Source organism: Bubalus bubalis, chromosome 6 (assembly GCF_019923935.1).
Source record: "Bubalus bubalis isolate 160015118507 breed Murrah chromosome 6, NDDB_SH_1, whole genome shotgun sequence".
Lineage (NCBI taxonomy): Eukaryota > Metazoa > Chordata > Mammalia > Artiodactyla > Bovidae > Bubalus > Bubalus bubalis.
In genome coordinates, this window is record NC_059162.1 from 18,971,808 (window position 1) to 18,990,065 (window position 18,258).

The following is an 18,258-nucleotide window of genomic DNA, read 5'->3' on the forward strand; positions in this document are numbered from 1 at the left end:
TAACAAATTGACCCAGTGAATAAAGGAAACCAAAAATTATATCTACCAATAAAGAACAAAACTAACTAAAACACAAACTGGAAAACAAAACTAAAGCAAGGTGCCAAATGGGAAATAAAGCAATGAAAATAAAACTAACAAATATGTTGAGAGGAAAGGAAAGAAAGAATAGATATGCAATAGTTAGTTTTGTTCTTAACTGGTAGATATAATTTTTGGTTTTCTTTGTTCACTGGGTCAATCTACTGACTTTATTTTTGTTGGACTGTTTTTATTTTGCTTATGGGTATATAAATGCTGGGCTGGAAGAAGCACAAGCTGGAATCAAGATTGCCAGAAAAAATATCAATAACCTCAGATATGCAGATGACACCACCCCTATGGCAGAAAGTGAAGAGGAACTAAAAAGCCTCTGATGAAAGTGAAAGAGGAGAGTGAAAAAGTTGGCTTAAAACTCAACATTCAGAAAACTAAGATCATGGCATCTGGTCCCATCACTTCGTGGGAAATAGATGGGGAAACAGTGGAAACAGTGTCAGACTTTATTTTTGGGGGCTCCAAAATCACTGCAGATGGTGATTGCAGCCATGAAATTAAAAGACGCTTACTCCTTGGAAGGAAAGTTATGACCCACCTAGATAGCATATTCAAAAGCAGAGACATTACTTTGCCAAAAAAGGTCTGTCTACTCAAGGCTATGGTTTTTCCAGTGGTCATGTATGGATATGAGAGTTGGACTGTGAAGAAAGCTGAGCGCCGAAGAATTGATGCTTTTGAACTATGGTGTTGGAGAAGACTCTTGAGAAAGTCCCTTGGACTGCAAGGAGGTCCAACCAGTCCATCCTAAAGGAGATTGGTCCTAGATGTTCATTGGCAGGACTGATGCTGAAGCTGAAACTCCAATACTTGGCCACCTCATGCGAAGAGTTGACTCATTGGAAAAGACCCTGATGCTGGGAGGGATTAGGGGCAGGAGGAGAAGGGGACAAAAGAGGATGAGATGGCTGGATGGCATCACCGACTCGATGGACATGAGTTTGAGTAACTCCAGGAGTTGGTGATGGACAGGGAGGCCTGGCGTGCTGTGATTCATGGGGTCGCAGAGAGTCAGACACGACTGAGTGACTGAACTGAACCGATGGGTATATATGTATATGTGTATATTCAGTCACACTTTTTATTGTTGTTATAAACCTCTGTCTCTATGTTGGGCTTTTGCAGTTCTGTGGAGTTTTCCTTTTTTTTCTCTCTCTCTTTTATAATTTTAATTTTTTTAAACCTATTATATTTTTTCTATGTTTATTCCTTTGTTTGCCTTTCCTACTATTCTCTTCCCCTTGCAGTTAATCTTTAATGTAGATAAATCTTCTTCATCTACCTCTGTTTAACTTTGCATGTCTATTCTTTCTTATTTTTTCTTTCTTTCCTTTCCTCTCAACATATTTGTTAGTTTTGTTTTCATTGCTTTATTCCCTACTTGGCACCTTGCTTTAGTTTTATTTTCCAGTTTGTGCTTTAGTTAGTTTTGTTCTTAACAGGTAAATACAATTTTTTATTTCATTTGTTCTCCGGGTCAGTCTACTGTACTGTATTTTTACGGACTATTTTGACTTTGCTTTTGGGTATATATGTATACTCCATTATTTTAATTATTATTTGCCTGATTTTGTAACTGCCATTTGTCTGGGGTTCATCTTTGCTTCGGAGAAAGCGATGGCACCCCACTCCAGTACTCTTGCCTGGAAAATCCCATGGACAGAGGAGCCTGGTAGGCTGCCGTCCATGGGGTCGTGAACAGTCGGACATGACTGAGCGACTTCACTTTCACCTTTCACTTTCATGCACTGGAGAAGGAAATGACAGCCCACTCCAGTGTTCTTGCCTGGAGAATCCCAGGGACGGGGGAGCCTGGTGGGCTGCCGTCTATGGGGTCACACAGAGTCGGACACGACTGAAGCGACTTAGCAGCATCTTTGCTTTCTTGTTTTGGGGTATTTGTTTTAATCTTACTTAATGCCATAACAAACCACTTGTGGAATCTTTATTCCTGACCAGAGATCAAACCCTGAGCCTTTGGAGTGGGAGCATTGACTCCAATACCCTAGACTCCCAGAGAACTAACCCTAGGGAGTATCAAATAGTGAAAGCTCACACAAAGGAAACCACTTGAATACAAGACCCAGCATCACCCAACCACCAGTAGCACCCTGTGCAGGATGCCTCATTTAAACAACAAACAAAACAAAAATATAAGCCCAATCATCAGTAGACAGGATTACCACCTCACTCAGCCTTGGCCATCAGAGGAAAAACAAACAAACAAACAAAAAACTCAGCACAAATCTCACCCTGTACAAAGCTTACACAAACCACTGGGCCAAGCTTAGAAAGGCAGAAACCAAAAGGAAGGAAGAATTCAGCCTTGAAGCCTAGGAAAAGGAGACCTCAAACACACACACACAAAAATAGTGAAAAGGCACAGAAATGCTATACAAATGAAGGAAAAAGTAGAAACACAGAAGTCCAAATACATGAAGAAGAAATAGGCAAACTACCTGAAAAAGAATTCAGAATAATGATAGTAAAGATGTTCAAAAACCTTGAAAACACAATGGAGAAAAATGCCATTGACATTTTAATAGGGATTGCCCTGAATCTGAAAATTGCTTTGGGTAGTAACGACATCTTAAAAATATTGAGTCTTCATTATCAGAGAAATGCAAATCAAAACCACAATGAGGTACCATCTCACACCAGTCAAAATGGCTGCTATCAAAAAGTCTAGAAACAATAAATGCTGGAGAGGGTGTGGGGAAAAAGGAACCCTCTTACACTGATGGTAGGAATGAAAACTAGTACAGCCACTATGGAGAACAGTGTGGAGATTCCTTAGAAAACTGGAAATAGAACTGCCATACAACCCAGCAATCCCACTGCTGGGCATACACACTGAGGAAACCAGAATTGAAAGAGACATGTGTACCCCAATGTTCATCGCAGCACTATTTACAATAGCCAGGACATGGAAGCAACCTAGATGTTCATTGGCAGACAAATGGATAAGAAAGCTGTGATACATATATAAAATGGAATATTACTCAGCTATTAAAAAGAATGCATCTGAATCAGTTCTAATGAGGTGAATGAGACTGAAGCCTATTATACAGAGCAAAGTAAGTCAGAAAGAAAAACACCAATACAGTATATTAACACATATATATGGAATTTAGAAAGATGGTAATGATGACCCTATATGCGAGACAGCAAAAGAGACACAGATGTAAAGAACAGATTTTGGACTCTGTGGGAGGAGGCGAGGGTGGGATGATTTGAGAGAATAGCATTGAAATATGTATATTATCATATGTGAAATAGATCGCCAGTCCAGGTTCCATGCATGAGACAGGGTGCTCAGGGCTGGTGCACTGGGTTGACCCTGAAGGATGGGATGGGGAGGGAGGTGGGAGGGAGGGTCAGGATGGGGAACACATGTACACCCATGGCTGACTCATTGAATGTATGTCAAAAACCACCACAATATTGTAAAGTAATTAGCCTCCAATTAAATAATATATATATATATATAGAGAGAGAGAGAGAGAGAGAGTCTTCTAACTAATGAACACAAGATGTCTTTCCATTTATTTGTGTCTTTAATTTCTTAGTCTTTTGTCTCCTTGATTAAGGTTATTCTTAAGTATTTTATTCTTATTGATGTTGTTTTTAATGAAAGTGTTTTCTCAGTTTCCTTTTTAGATTGTTCATGGTTCGTGTATAAAAATGCAATTGATTTTTTATGTTGATTTTATATCCTGCAACTTTGCTGAATTTGTTCATTAGTTCTAACAGTTTTTCTGTGGAATCTTTGGGAGTTTCTGTAGATAAGACCGTTTCACCTGTGAACAGAGATTATGTACTTCTTCCTTTCTGATTTGTCTGCCTTTCCTTTCTTTTTCTTGCCTAACTACTCGGGCTAGACTTCTAGTACTTTGTTGAATAGGAATGGCAAAAGGAGGCATCTTTGCCTTCTTCCAAATCTTAGAGGAAAAGTATCAAGTCTTTAAACCATTGTGTATGGGATTAGCTATAGGCTTTTCATATGTGGCCTTTATGATGTTGAGATAGTTTCTTCTTATTCCTAGTTGTACCTTAGATTTTTAGCCCCTCACCCAGATTGTCACTGTACCTCATTCTCTTGTTTAACCCTGTGTCTCATCAACCAACTCTCTGTCTCACTTGAGTGAACCAAATTAAAGTTAGAATAAATTTGTCAACTTCTACCCAAAAGCAAAATGTGATTTCAATAGCAGTTATGTTGACTTTAAAGATTAATTTGGGAGAAATTGTCATCCTTACATGTAGTCAATATTTTATATAATTTATGACTAAAAATTAGATCCTAGAAATGGCTTTCCTAACATGATAAATAATATATTTTAAATTAAATTTTTAGTATTTTTCCTTGTTTCACAGTTTTTAAAATATTTTTCTCTGTTTACATAAAGGTGAAGAATACACTACAACCTCAATTGTCAAAAAAGGTGGGGGGTTTCATCTGGAAACAAGTTCAGCAGAGTATTTATCTGGATTACAGTTTAGTGCAACAAGTGTTTGTGTGTTGAGCACACGCAACCTGCCAGGTCTTATATTTAGTCCTTGTCTCATCCAACAAACTATTCACATAAATCAGTTACTTTGTTATTTATTTGTTATCCACAATTGGAAAATGTACTGAAAATAAGTTTTACCTGAAATCACATGGATAGAGAGAATACAGCCAGGGTTAGAACTCAAGTCCTCTAGGTCTGGTACTTGACACTACAATGTACAACCTCCATTCTCTTCTGAGGATTAAAGATCAGAATAATGCATTAGATTATATAAGTAGTCTAGAAGTTAATATTTATCAGACCCTGTATTTTTGTATGAAGTTGTTAGATTCATAATAATAATAGTAACAATAAGAAAGCATGCTTAATCAACTGATGGCCCTCTGGGATGCTAGAGACAACCACCTGGGATTAAAATTTAATTGAAGATAATTTATAGCATCAGTTTCAGGTGTCTTAATCTACCCTTCTGCTTCTAACAAGCAAAACTACTTTCTTTTTATACTGGTTCTGGTCTTCACTGATGTGTGGGCTTTTCTCTAGTTGTGGTGAGCTGGGGCTGCTCTCTAGTTGCAGTGTGCAGTGGCTTCTCTTGTTCTGAGCACAGGTTCTAGGGCACATGGGCTCAGTAGTTGCGGTGTCCAGGCCCTAAAGCACTGGCTGAATAGTTGCGGCACGCAGGCTGAGCTGCTCCACGGCATGGGCATCTTCCCGAAATCCAGCATTGAACCCATGTCTCCTATGTTGGCAGGTGGATTCTTTACCACTGAGACACCAGGGAAACTTGCAAAACTGCTTCTTAATCATCCCAAATACTTTTCAGCCCCCTGATCCAAATGTCACACTTGATTTATTTCCTTGTGCTTAGTACATTAAGATAATTAGACAAAGAAGCTAAGTTGAGTTGTGGTGACTAGGCAGCCAAAAGGATTAAGATCTCAACATTTCTGTAACCCATTCATGGTATATTGGTTGGGAACTTCTAGATTAGACTTATTCATGCAACATAGCAGACCAGAAATTCTGAAGGACATTGCTCATTGAGAACAACTAGATCCTGTGCCAAAATGTAAAGAAATAAACCACCGTAAGTGAGAATCAGCAGAAACAATAAGCAATGGACTTGGACCCTCAGGGGCTTAAGATAGCATGATAATTAGATATATAGTATAAAATAATTATGTATGAGATGTTTAAAGAAATAAAAGATGAAATCACAAAAAGAGAAAGCAACACAAAGCTATAAAAATTAACAGGATTGCCACAGAACCTAAAACTTATAGAAATGAAAATATCACTGTATAAAAACAGAAGCATCTCAGCATATAGATTAAGATCAGATCAGATCAGTTGCTCAGTCGTGTCGGACTCTTTGCAACCCCATGAATCGCAGCACGCCAGGCCTCCCTGTCCATCACCAACTCCCGGAGTTCACCCAGACTCATGTCCATCGAGTCAGTGATGCCATCCAGCCATCTCATCCTCTGTCGTCCCCTTCTCCTCTTGCCCCCAATCCCTCCCAGCATCAGAGTCTTTGCCAATGAGTAAACTCTTAAGCATGAGGTGGCCAAAGTACTGAAGTTTCAGCTTTAGCATCATTCCTTCCAAAGAAATCCCAGGGCCGATGTCCTTCAGAATGGACTGGTTGGATCTCCTTGCAGTCCAAGGGACTCTCAAGAGTCTTCTCCAACACCACAGTTCAAAAGCATCAATTCTTCGGCGCTCAGCCTTCTTCACAGTCCAACTCTCGCATCCATACATGACCACAGGAAAAACCACAGCCTTGACTAGACGAACCTTTGTTGGCAAAGTAATGTCTCTGCTTTTGAATATGCTATCTAGGTTGGTCATAACTTTCCTTCCAAGGAGTAAGCGTCTTTTAATTTCATGGCTGCAGTCACCATCTGTAGTGATTTTGGAGCCCAGAAAAATAAAGTCTGACACTGTTTCCACTGTTTTCCCATCTATTTCCCATGAAGTGATGGGACCAGATGCCATGATCTTCATTTTCTGAATGTTGAGCTTTAAGCCAACTTTTTCACTCTCCACTTTCACTTTCATCAAGAGGCTTTTTAGTTCCTCTTCACTTTCTGCCATAAGAGTGGTGTCATCTGCATATCTGAGGTTATTGATATTTCTCCCGGCAATCTTGATTCCAGCTTGTGTTTCTTCCAGTCCAACGTTTCTCATGATGTACTTTGCATATAAGTTAAATAAACAGGGTGACAATATACAGCCTTGACAAACTCCTTTTCCTATTTGGAACCAGTCTGTTGTTCCATGTCCAGTTCTAACTGTTGCTTCCTGACCTGCATACAGATTTCTCAAGAGGCAGATCAGGTGGTCTGGTATTCCCATCTCTTTCAGAATTTTCCACAGTTCATTGTGATCCACACAGTCAAAGGCTTTGGCATAGTCAAGAAAGCAGAAATAGATGCTTTTCTGGAACTCTCTTGCTTTTTCCATGATACAGCGGATGTTGGCAATTTGATCTCTGGTTCCTCTGCCTTTTCTAAAACAAGCTTGAACATCAGGAAGTTCATGGTTCACATATTGCTGAAGCCTGGCTTGGAGAATTTTGTGCATTACTTTACTAGCGTGTGAGATGAGTGCAATTGTGCAGTAGTTCGAGCATTCTTTGGCATTGCCTTTCTTTGGGATTGGAATGAAAACTGACCTGTTCCAGTCCTTTGGCCACTGCTGAGTTGTCCAAATTTGCTGGCATATTGAGTGCAGCACTTTCACAGCATCATCTTTCAGGATTTGAAATAGCTCAACTGGAATTCCATCACCTCCTCTAGCTTTGTTCATAGTGATGCTTTCTAAGGCCCACTTGACTTCACATTCCAGGATGTCTGGCTCTAGGTCAGTGATCACACCATCATGATTATCTGGGTCGTGAAGATCTTTTTTGTACAGTTCTTCTGTGTATTCTTGCCATCTCTTCTTAATATCTTCTGCTTCTGTTAGGTCCATACCATTTCTGTCCTTTATCGAGCCCATCTTTGCATGAAATGTTCCTTTGGTATCTCTGATTTTCTTGAAGAGATCCCTAGTCTTTCCCATTCTGTTGTTTTCCTCTATTTCTTTGCATTGATCGTTGAAGAAGGCTTTCTTATCTCTTCTTGCTATTCTTTGGAACTCTGCATTCAGATGTTTATATCTTTCCTTCTCTCCTTTGCTTTTTGCTTCTCTTCTTTTCACAGCTATTTGTAAGGCCTCCCCAGACAGCCATTTTGCTTTTTTGCATTTCTTTTCCATGGGGATGGTCTTGATCCGTGTCTACTGTACGATGTCACGAACCTCATTCCATAGTTCATCAGGCACTCTATCTATCAGATCTAGGCCCTTAAATCTATTTCTCACTTCCACTGTATAATCATAAGGGATTTGATTTAGGTCATACCTGAATGGTCTAGTGGTTTTCCCTACTTTCTTCAATTTCAGTCTGAATTTGGCAATAAGGAGTTCATGATCTGAGCCACAGTCAGCTCCTGGTCTTGTTTTTGCTGACTGTATAGAGCTTCTCCATCTTTGGCTGCAAAGAATATAATCAGTCTGATTTCAGTGTTGACCATCTGGTGATGTCCATGTGTAGAGTCTTCTCTTGTGTTGTTGGAAGTGCATTTTCTTGGCAAAACTCTATTAGCCTTTGCCCTGCTTCATTCTGTATTCCAAGGCCAAATTTGCCTGTTACTCCAGGTGTTTCTTGACTTCCTACTTTTGCATTCCAGTCCCCTATAATGAAAAGGACATCTTTTTTGGGTGTTAGTTCTAAAAGGTCTTGTAGGTCTTCATAGAACCATTCAACTTCAGCTTCTTCAGCGTTCCTGATTGGGGCATAGACTTGGATTACTTAAACACAGCTGAAAGTGAACAGAAATAAAGAGCTGAAAAAATCAAAAAGAAAAAGAATTCAATAGAAAAAGAAGTGAAAAACAAGAGAGGTTAAGCTAAGAGGACAAGTGAAAAGTCTTAATGTGCTGTGGTTGGAGTTCCAGAAGACAGCAGAGTGAATGGAAAAGATCTAATATTTGAAGAGATAACGAGTGAGTATATTCTAGAACTAAAGAAAATCATGAGCCATAGATACAGAAAGTACAACTTATATCAAGAAATAAAAATAAATCTGTATCTTCAGAAATTACAGAATACTAAAGGCAAAGTGATCTAAAAGCAGTCAGAGGTAAAAGACAGGATTCTCATAACAGAGTAGTCTTGCCTCTTAGAAGCAGTGTATGTCTTTTCAGCAATAGTACATGTGAGAAGATAATAAAATATCTTCAGAGTGCTAAAAGAAACATGTAACTTAGAATCATGCTCTTGGCAAAACTAAACTTCAAAAATGAAGTTTTTTATTTTTACTTAAACAAAAATGGGAAACATTTACAAACAGGACAGTCCTAGGGAACTTCTAAGGAATATACTTAAGAAAGAAGAAAAGTAATACCACCAGACAGGAGGATGAAAGAAAGAATAATGAGCAAATATATCAGTAAATATGTTGATAATGTACATCTCCACAAAATCTATATGTAAGTAGTAATAATGGCTATATTCTGGGGATTTCAAAAAAGGACAGCTAAAATACTGAACAAAAATAGTATGGGGACTTCCTTGATGGTCCAGTGGTTAAGACTTTGAGCTCCCAGTGGAGGGGAACTAAGATCCCACATGCTGTGTCCAATAAATAAATAAAATTTAAAAAGCATTTTAAAAAATAATATGTAGTTTGGGGAGGAGGTAAACATAGGTGAACATAATTAATTTTTGTATTTTTCTGTGGCAAAAGTGATTAAAATAATAATGAAAAAATGAGTATATATAGTTAAAGCCTAACCAGTAGAAGAGTCAAAACCAAATAACTATATAAATAAATAGAAATTTTTAATTTTTTGAAATGCAAGAAAGGGAGGGGAAGCATCATTAGAGTCAAATAGAATACCAAAATAAGATGGTAGAAATAGCTCTTAATGAAACACTAAGTACACTAACTATAAATGGACCAAACCATCAGCTCAAACAAAGAAATTATAAAATTGACTTTTACAATACAAAAAGCTATAAACTGTTTATATGAGACATATCTAAAACATGACACAGAAAATGCAAGGGAAAATATGCTAGGCAAAAGAAAGTGGAGTAGCCACGGAAAAAAATAAATTATCAAAATTTAATATTGGGGATAGAGGAGACTACTTCATAATAATGAGATTCAATTCAGTAGTGGATATAAACAATTCTAATCCAGTATGTATATAATAAAATAATTTTAAAGTTAGTAGATTCTTAGGAATAAATTAATCTATTTTCATAGTGGGAGATTCCAGCAAGCTGTTCTCAATTATTAATCAAGCAGACAAAAAAAAAAAAAAAATTTGAACACCTCAAGATAAGAAGTATGATTTATTAGACATATGTTGAACCCTATATTCAGTAATTAGAGAAAAATATACTTTCTGCTTAGACATTCTTGGAAAATTTACAAAAACCAATCAGGATTAGTCCATAGATCAAACCTCAATATATTGTACAGAATCAAGATATTATAGGCCAAGTTCTCTGTACCTTAAACTAGAAGTCAAAAATACGGACTTTTTTTTTTAATGTAGTAAATTAGTTGGGATAGCACTAGGTACATTTATAACGCTTAACGTTTTACCTGATTAAATCAATAGACTTTTTGTTTGCATTGTCTTATGTGTGAAAGTTAGTAAAGGACCCACCCCTGAAATGATTCAAAGACCTGGATCCTTCCTGGGTGTGGCTGCTCTATCCTCTTAGGGCCTCAATGACTTCTTTATTCAATTATTCAGGCTTTCTAACCCTTTTCTTTTTTTTGTCAACTTCAAAAACTTTTTTTTTTTTTTGCAACTTTTTCCATTTCATCTGAGTTTTTAAATTTATTAACACGAAGTTATTAATAGTGTTCTCAATTTTTCTTACCTCAGTTAAGTACTTAGTCATGTCCTTTTTGGTCCCAATTCAGTCAGTTGAGTCCAGTCACTCAGTCATGTCTGACTCTTTGCTACCCCATGTACTGCAGCACGCCAGGCCTCCCTGTCCATCACCAACTCCCGGAGCTTGCTCAAACTCATATCCATCGAGTTGGTGATGCCATCCAACCATCTCATCCTCTGTCGTCCCCTTCTCCTCGTGCCTTCAATCTTTCCCAGCATCAGGATCTTTTCCCATGAATTGATTCTTCCCATCAGGTGGCTAAAGTATTGGACCTTCAGCTTGAGCATCAGTCGTTCCAATGAATATTCAGGACTGATTTCCTTTAGGATGGACTGGTTGGATCTCCTTGCAGTCCAAGGGACTCTCAAGAGTCTTCTCCAACACCACAGTTCAGAAGCATTAGTTCTTCAGCACTCAGCTTTCTTTATAGTCACATCCATATATGACTCCTGGAAAAACCATAGCTTTGACTAGATGGACCTTTGTTCAAAGTAATGTCTCTGCTTTTTAATATGCTGTCTAGGTTGGTCATATCTTTTGTTCCAAGGAGCAAGCGTCTTTTAATTTCATGGCTGCAGTCACCATCTGTAGTGATTTTGGAGCCCAAAAAAATAAAGTCTGTCACTGTTTCCATTGTTTCCCCATCTATTTCCCATGAAGTGATGGGACCAGATGCCACGATCTTAGTTCTCTGAATGTTGAGCTGTAAGCCAACTTTTTCACTCTCCTCTTTCACTTTCATCAAGAGGCACTTTACTTCTTTTTTGCTTTCTGCCATAAGGGTGGTGTCATCTGCATATCTGAGGTTTTTGATGTTTCTCACAGCTATCTTGATTTCAGCTTGTGCTTCATCCAGCCCAACGTTTCTGATGATGTACTCGGCATATAAGTTAAATAAGAAGGGTGATAATATACAGCCTTGATGTACTCCTTTCCCAATTTGGAACCAGTCTGTTGTTCCATGTCCAGTTCTAACTGTTGCTTCTTGACCTGCATACAGATTTCTCAGGAGGCATCAGGTGGTCTGTCATTCCCATCTCTTTAAGAATTTTCCACAGTTTGTTGTGATCCACACAGTCAAAGGCTTTGGCATAGTCAGTAAAGCAGTAGATGTTTTTCTGCTTTATTTATTTATTTCTCTGTTTTCTTGATCTGTTTGTCAGATTCGCCATTTAACTTTTTAAGCCTCTTTGTTGTATATGTATGTTTTGTCTTTTATTTTTAAAATTTGCTTGTGTCTCTATTATCTTTCTTTTTGCTTCTAACACACATCTAAGTAAGTTGTCTAATAAAACTGGATAAATAAAATTATATGAAGCCTGTTTTTTATGCCAATCAAGCTTATCTGTGCCTAAATATTTGTTGCACTAAGAAAATTATAGTCTATAAACAGTTATATTATTTTGTATTTCTCCTTTCTTTACTCTCTCTTATTAAACAAGGAACTTTTCATTCTAAGGGACAGACCTCTTAATTCACAATAGTGCAAGGAAAAAAGGAACGTATTGGTTTGCATGGTGGAGAAGACAGATATGTCTGGGTGCAGACATTCATTGATGCCACTAGGAATCTGTGCCTGTGTCTCAACCACACTTTCCTTTAGACCTTCTCCATCCTTGGGTAGCCTTTCCCAATTTAGTGCCACAGCTAATAGGCAGGCTTGTATCTTGCAAGCCTAGCAACTCAAGCAGAAAGAAAACCCAGCCCCAAGGGCTCCAGCACAAGTTCCAGGATTGAGAGTCTCAGCTCATGCTCCTATGCACAACCAGTCGGGGGGGGGGGGGGGGGAGGCGGCGGTCAGGGGGTGTGGGGGATAAAAGTCAGTTGTCAACCCTAGTCAACATACATGGGTTAAAAATGGTGCTGATTCCCCAAAGAAAAGGGAGTGTTGGTGTGTGGATGAGTGGTGAGAGGTAGAACAGATGGATAAATGAAAGGAGTGATGTTAGTAGGAAAGGAAGATGCTGAGCAGGCAAGAACACCTAATGTCCCCTAGGTCTTAGTAAATACAGGATTGGCAAAGCTCAGTTTTTTCATCAAGAAGTTCAGGAAAAGCTAATGGGAGCAAAAACTGGACAGAAGGGTAATCAGAATGTTCATTTCCTTTCCTCGTGGAGTAGTTCCTTAATCCACATGATGGTACTACAGGAACACAAAACACATCTCCCTGCTCTACTTTGTGTTTCTACCAACTAAAATTTTACCTTTAAAGGGATAACATTTTTCACTACAGCACTTTCTCTAAGATTCCAAGAGTTGACTATAGACACGTATAGCCATATATCCAGTAGACACATATAGCTATATAAATTTAAATATAAATTAATTGAAACTAAAAGACGCTTACTCCTTGGAAGGAAAGTTATGACCAACCTAGAGAGCATATTGAAAAGCAGAGACATTACTTTGTCAACAAAGGTCTATCTAGTCAAGGCTATGTTTTTCCAGTGGTCATGTATGATGTGAGAGTTGGACTATAAATAAAGCTGAGCACCGAACTACTGATGCTTTTGAACTGTGGTGTTGGAGAAGACTCTTGAGAGTTCCTTGGACTGCAAGGAGATCCTACCAGTCCATCCTAAAGGAAGTCGGTCCTGAATATTCATTGGAAGGACTGGTGCTGAAGCTGAAACTCCAATACTTTGGCTACCTGATGTGAAGAGTTGACTCATTTGAAAAGACCCTGATGCTGGGAAAGATTGAGGGCAGGAGGAGAAGGGGACGACAGAGGATGAGATGGTTGGATCGCATCACCGACTCAATGGACATGGGTTTGGGTGGATTCCGGAAGTTGGTGATGGACAGGGAGGCCTGGCGTGCTGCGGTTCACAGGGTCACAAAGAGTCGGACACAACTGAGTGACTGAACTGAACCGAACTGAATTGAAACTAAACTAAAGATTTAGTTTCTCATTCACAATAGCCATATTTTGAATGCTCAGTAGACATCTCTGGCAACCATGTTGGACAGCTCAGCTGTGGCCCATCGTTTCTGTCGTCACTTACATTTCTGTTGGACAGCTCTGACTTAGCACATTAAGCTAATACCAGCAATTTGTTATTCAGTGTCTTTCTAGTGACAGTTACTCTAAAGCGGATTGGGTGAGAAATTTTGATTATGACAGAGAAAACGAGAGACGCTGACTAGGATTTCAGCTCCCTTCAGATGGGACAGTCCCTGCCATCACAGAGCTGGAATCCCTGGTGATCTCTTTGCACGTAACCCACAACAGCAGGCTGGGACTGGATGCCCAGAAGCCACCTGAGCGCAGTGTGCTTGGGAGCAAGGGAATGTGAGCGGCTGGTGATGTCAGCCCCACTTAAGGAGCAGTTTATCTAAGTCAGTCAGTACCCACTGATACCCACGTGTCATAAATTTCCACCCCTGTCATGCACTTGATCATCTCTCAGTGTTACATAAATCTGATAAAAACAGATGATTTTTCCTTTTTTGTTCTGCAGACCTGTCCCTCTTTGTTCTGTTGTTGTGATAAATAGCCAACTTGATAAACTTGAGGGGAGGAAATTGTTTCTTTCCTGTAATGTTCGAAGTGTTGATGAGAAGACACTATACTCAGAGGCAACAGGTAAGAAGCTGCCACTTGCTATTTTAAGTTTGGTTTCAGCTGTTTGGGTTTTTTTTTGTTTGGGGAGGGGTGGGGTTGGTTTGGTTTGGTTTGGTTTTTTAACCCATGCATGCCCAGAAATTCTTAATTCCCTGTCATGCAGAGAACAAGCTGTTCTTATTCATTGTTTTCCAGTATCTCTCAAAATTATAGTCATGTGCCTCTTGACCCATTTTCAGGATTTTATTCCAAAGGTGTACTAACATGTGTTCAACATTACAATGTGTGTAGGTTGCTCTGTTGTTTAGTTGCTGAGTCTTATCTGACTCAATTGGGACCCCATGAACCCCCCTGCCAGGCTTCTCTGTCCATGGGATTCTCCAGGCAAGAATACTGGAAAAGGTTGCCGTTTCCTTCTCCAGGGGATCTTCCTGACCCAGGGATTGAACTCACATCTCCTTCTTGGCAGGCATATCCTTTACCACTGAGCCACCTGGGAAGCCCCTAAGTTTGCTCTAGAGTTCTAGTATTGGTGCCACTCGTGCAGTGTTATTTGACCTAGCCAGAGATTAGCCAAACATAGATATCTATCAATAGGAGACTAGGTGAAGAGACTACAGCTCATCCATATACTATATTGTGTGTGCCATAAAAATTATTGTGGAAGAAAATGGCAACCAACTCCAGCATTCTTGCCTGGGAAATCCCATGGACAGAGAAACCTGGCAGGCTGCAGTCCATGGGGTCACAAAGAGTCGGACACAACTGAGCAATTCAACAACAAATAAGAATAAGGGAACTCTTTGGGTGTGATATGGAGCTATATGTCATTACTATATACTGAACGAAAAATACAAGATACAGGACAGCGACTGTATTTGTGCTATCGTTAGTGCAGAAAAAATAGGTTCTTCCCATTCTCTTCCCTTTTTCTTCTTCCTTCCATTTCACCCCTTCCTGTCTTCTTAAATATTTCTAAAGTTGTTAGGGAGAGTCAGGGTGGGGCGTGGTAGGCTCAGGGGTGAGGGCAGGGCCAGGGGGAGGGATGGCTACATTAGCCTGTTGCTGTCTAGGAACCTGAGTGGAGTAAAGGATGTCGGCACAGGGCAGTGGCCCAGCACAGGATGTCAGAGTCCAGGTAGGGAAAGGGACGAGTTCACATGGGGAGCAGCATGGGTGTCGGAGTCCACGGGGAAGGGTGGCATCTGCACAGGCTGGGAACCAGAGTTCCAGATATGGAAAAAGTGCAAATGAGAATGAACCCTATGGTCCTGGATTGGAGTTGGAGATATTGGACATGGATATTTTCTGTCTTTTGCTCTTGCAAATACTGTTGTAATCAGTAACTTTGTATATTGTCAGCTCTCACAGGGCCTTTGCAAGTGATGGGTCCTGGAAGCCTCATCTTCAATAGCTTCAGACTTAGGAAAGTTAATTTAGATATCCAATACTTTTTGTTTGTTTTTTTCTTCTTATTTTAATGGAGCTCAGATTCACATGTTTGGGTTAGTCAGAATCCTTGATGTAGGATATATACAGTCATTATTAGTATTTACATGAAAAGTAATCTTTTACTTACTCGTTCACTAATGTGTTTATTTTTTCTAATTTAATAACAAACATCTTGAAATTTTCAATCAAACAAGAACAGAATCTTAATAATATTATATCCCTACCTAATTACTTTTCTCCATCTCATCCTTCTATTTTTCCTTCAGAAGTAACTCACTGCCTTCAGAAGTGATCTCAAATTTTGTGGTTTTCATTCCTTTATACCTTATTTTTTTAAGTTTTATTAAGAATATATGTGTGCCTAAGTAATATATTGTTTAGGTGTTTGTTTTTGAACTTTGTAGAAAAGAGATTGTACTGTATGTGCTTTTCTGGGATTTGATTTTTTTTTCCCCACTCAGCTTCATACAACTGAAGTTCACACATGTTGTTGGTTCTGTAGCTTGTTCGTTTACTACAGTATAATATTGCATTGTGTGACTATATCGCAATGAATTTATCTCCTCTTCTAATGGTGGAAGTCTGACTATTATGAATGGGGCTACTATGAACATTCTTATTCATGTCTTCTGCTGGTATATATGGGCAAGAGCTTGGCCTATGCTTAGGAGTGAAATTTCTGGGTTGTGGGGTGTAAGAGTGTTCAGCCTTACAGAGGAATGCCAGATTATTTTCTCAAGCTATAACAAATTACATTCCCCCCAGCAATAGATGAGATTCTCTTGATTCCCTATTTTTTCCAGCAATTGATAAAATCAAACTTCTTGATTTTTGCCAATCAAATGGTTGTAAAATGATATATCAGTATGATCTTAAGTTGCATTTTCCTGATATATTTATTAATCATATTTGTCTCCCATTCTGCAAAATTCCCATTTGTTCAGCCTCTTTTATTGTTTTTTTCTCACTTTTTAAATTGGTTTATAGGAATTCTTTATCTATATTTTTATTAAACTAATCTTTTTGTTGACTATATAAGCTGCATATATCTTCTAGAATATGTAAGTTGCCTTTTATTTGCTATGTTATCTTTTTATAAACAGAAGTTTTTGATGTAAATGTATTCACATTTATTAAATTTTTTCCTTTACAGTTAATGCTTTTGTGTCTTGTTTAAGAAATTCATTTTTCCCTTAAGTGTCAGCTTTTGCAGGAATGATGGATAAAAGAAGCAGGAGGAAGATCATGAATAATTTGAATCCACAGTTAATTTAAACCCCATCCCAGGCTGTGGTTTGTGCTTCCTGTCTCATTAAACCTTTCAGTATCATAAAGGTACCAGATGGCTCAGTTGTAATTTTACTTCCTTTCACCTTCTTGACTATCTCTAATGGAAGTGGTAAAGAACCATGAAATGACCAAGAGGTAGACGACTTGGTTACCCAGGAGTTGCTAATACAGTATTGTGATAGTCAAAAATTGATTCTTAATTTAGCTGAAAAATGAGAGTAGGCAAATATGCTGAGAGTACAAATATGAATCAAAGTGCTTTTCTTTGTGTGTATTTATATATTTCTACTTAGAGAAGTTTCATCAGGTCAAAGTCAGTTGACTTATAACCATCTCCTTCTATTTTGTTTAGGTTTATTTATAAAGCTGAATCCTGAAAAAAGGTCAACATAAAAGAGCTTCTGGTGAATTCCATAGCAGTCCGCATAAGGCTGCCCCTCCTCCAGAAGAAGCAGTGGTCTCCAGTCCTGCTCTTGTCATCCACTGTTAAATCCCCATCAGGCAAAACCCGCTAACACGGACCTTCCTAAATAAGTCTTTTGAATTCAATTCCAGGAGCTCCATTTCCACCTTCCAAACTTTTTTAACACAGAGACACTCCCTGTGACAGTATCGGCAATTCTTTCTGTCTCCTTAGGATGAGTGTCTGGTTCTCCTAAAATCTGAATGGGCTCCTTAAGGTTGCTCAGGTGTGATGTCTGATCCATTGCAGACTAGAGGAAAAATTCATACTGAAACTTTTACCACAAACTTGGAAATGCCAGAAAACTGAAGAAAGGAATGAATATGTGGGTACATGAGTGTGTGTGTGTGTGTGTGTGTGTGGTGTGTATGCATTATAAATTACAAAACTAGCTTTGTTGTATCTAAACAAATCTTCTAGGCTACAGTAGGAAACAACCATTTTCTATAGAATCAGACCCTTCACCTCTGTTGTCTTGGAGTCTAGGGATTAAACTACTTTACCATTTTAACATAGACTGTTATTATCTCTTATCAGTAGCATGGTTTATCATCACTGGAAGCAGCCTGTATTCATTTCCTAAGTGTCTTAATCCATTTGGACTTCTATAACAAAATACCACAGGCCAGGTAGCTTGTAAAAAACGATAATTTATTGCTCACAGTTAAAATGAGTTAAAATGGAAAGTCCAAAGATCAGGATGCCAGTGTGTTCACCTTCTGATGTGGGCCCACTTACTAGTTCATATCTGGTACCTTCTCATTGTGTCCTTACATGGTGGAAGGAACTAGAGATCTCTCTGGATCTTTTTATAAGGACACTATTCACATTCTTGAAGGCTTCACCTTAAGCACATCCCAAAAGCCCTGCCTACTGATACCATCATATTGGGCATTAGGACTTCAACATATGAATTG

General features: G+C 38.8%; 1 protein-coding gene across 1 annotated transcript in view; it reads left to right on the plus strand.

Moving 5' to 3' along the window:
- The window catches only part of THEM4 (thioesterase superfamily member 4), a 48,955-nt gene extending 31,103 nt beyond the window's left edge, over positions 1-17,852 (plus strand). The window contains exons 5-6 of the mRNA XM_006050802.4: positions 14,033-14,157; positions 17,231-17,852. Of these exons, the coding sequence (XP_006050864.4) occupies positions 14,033-14,157; positions 17,231-17,271 (166 nt within the window). The 3' untranslated portion in view covers positions 17,272-17,852. The remainder of the gene's footprint in view (positions 1-14,032; positions 14,158-17,230) is intronic.
- Positions 17,853-18,258: the final 406 nt, after the last annotated feature.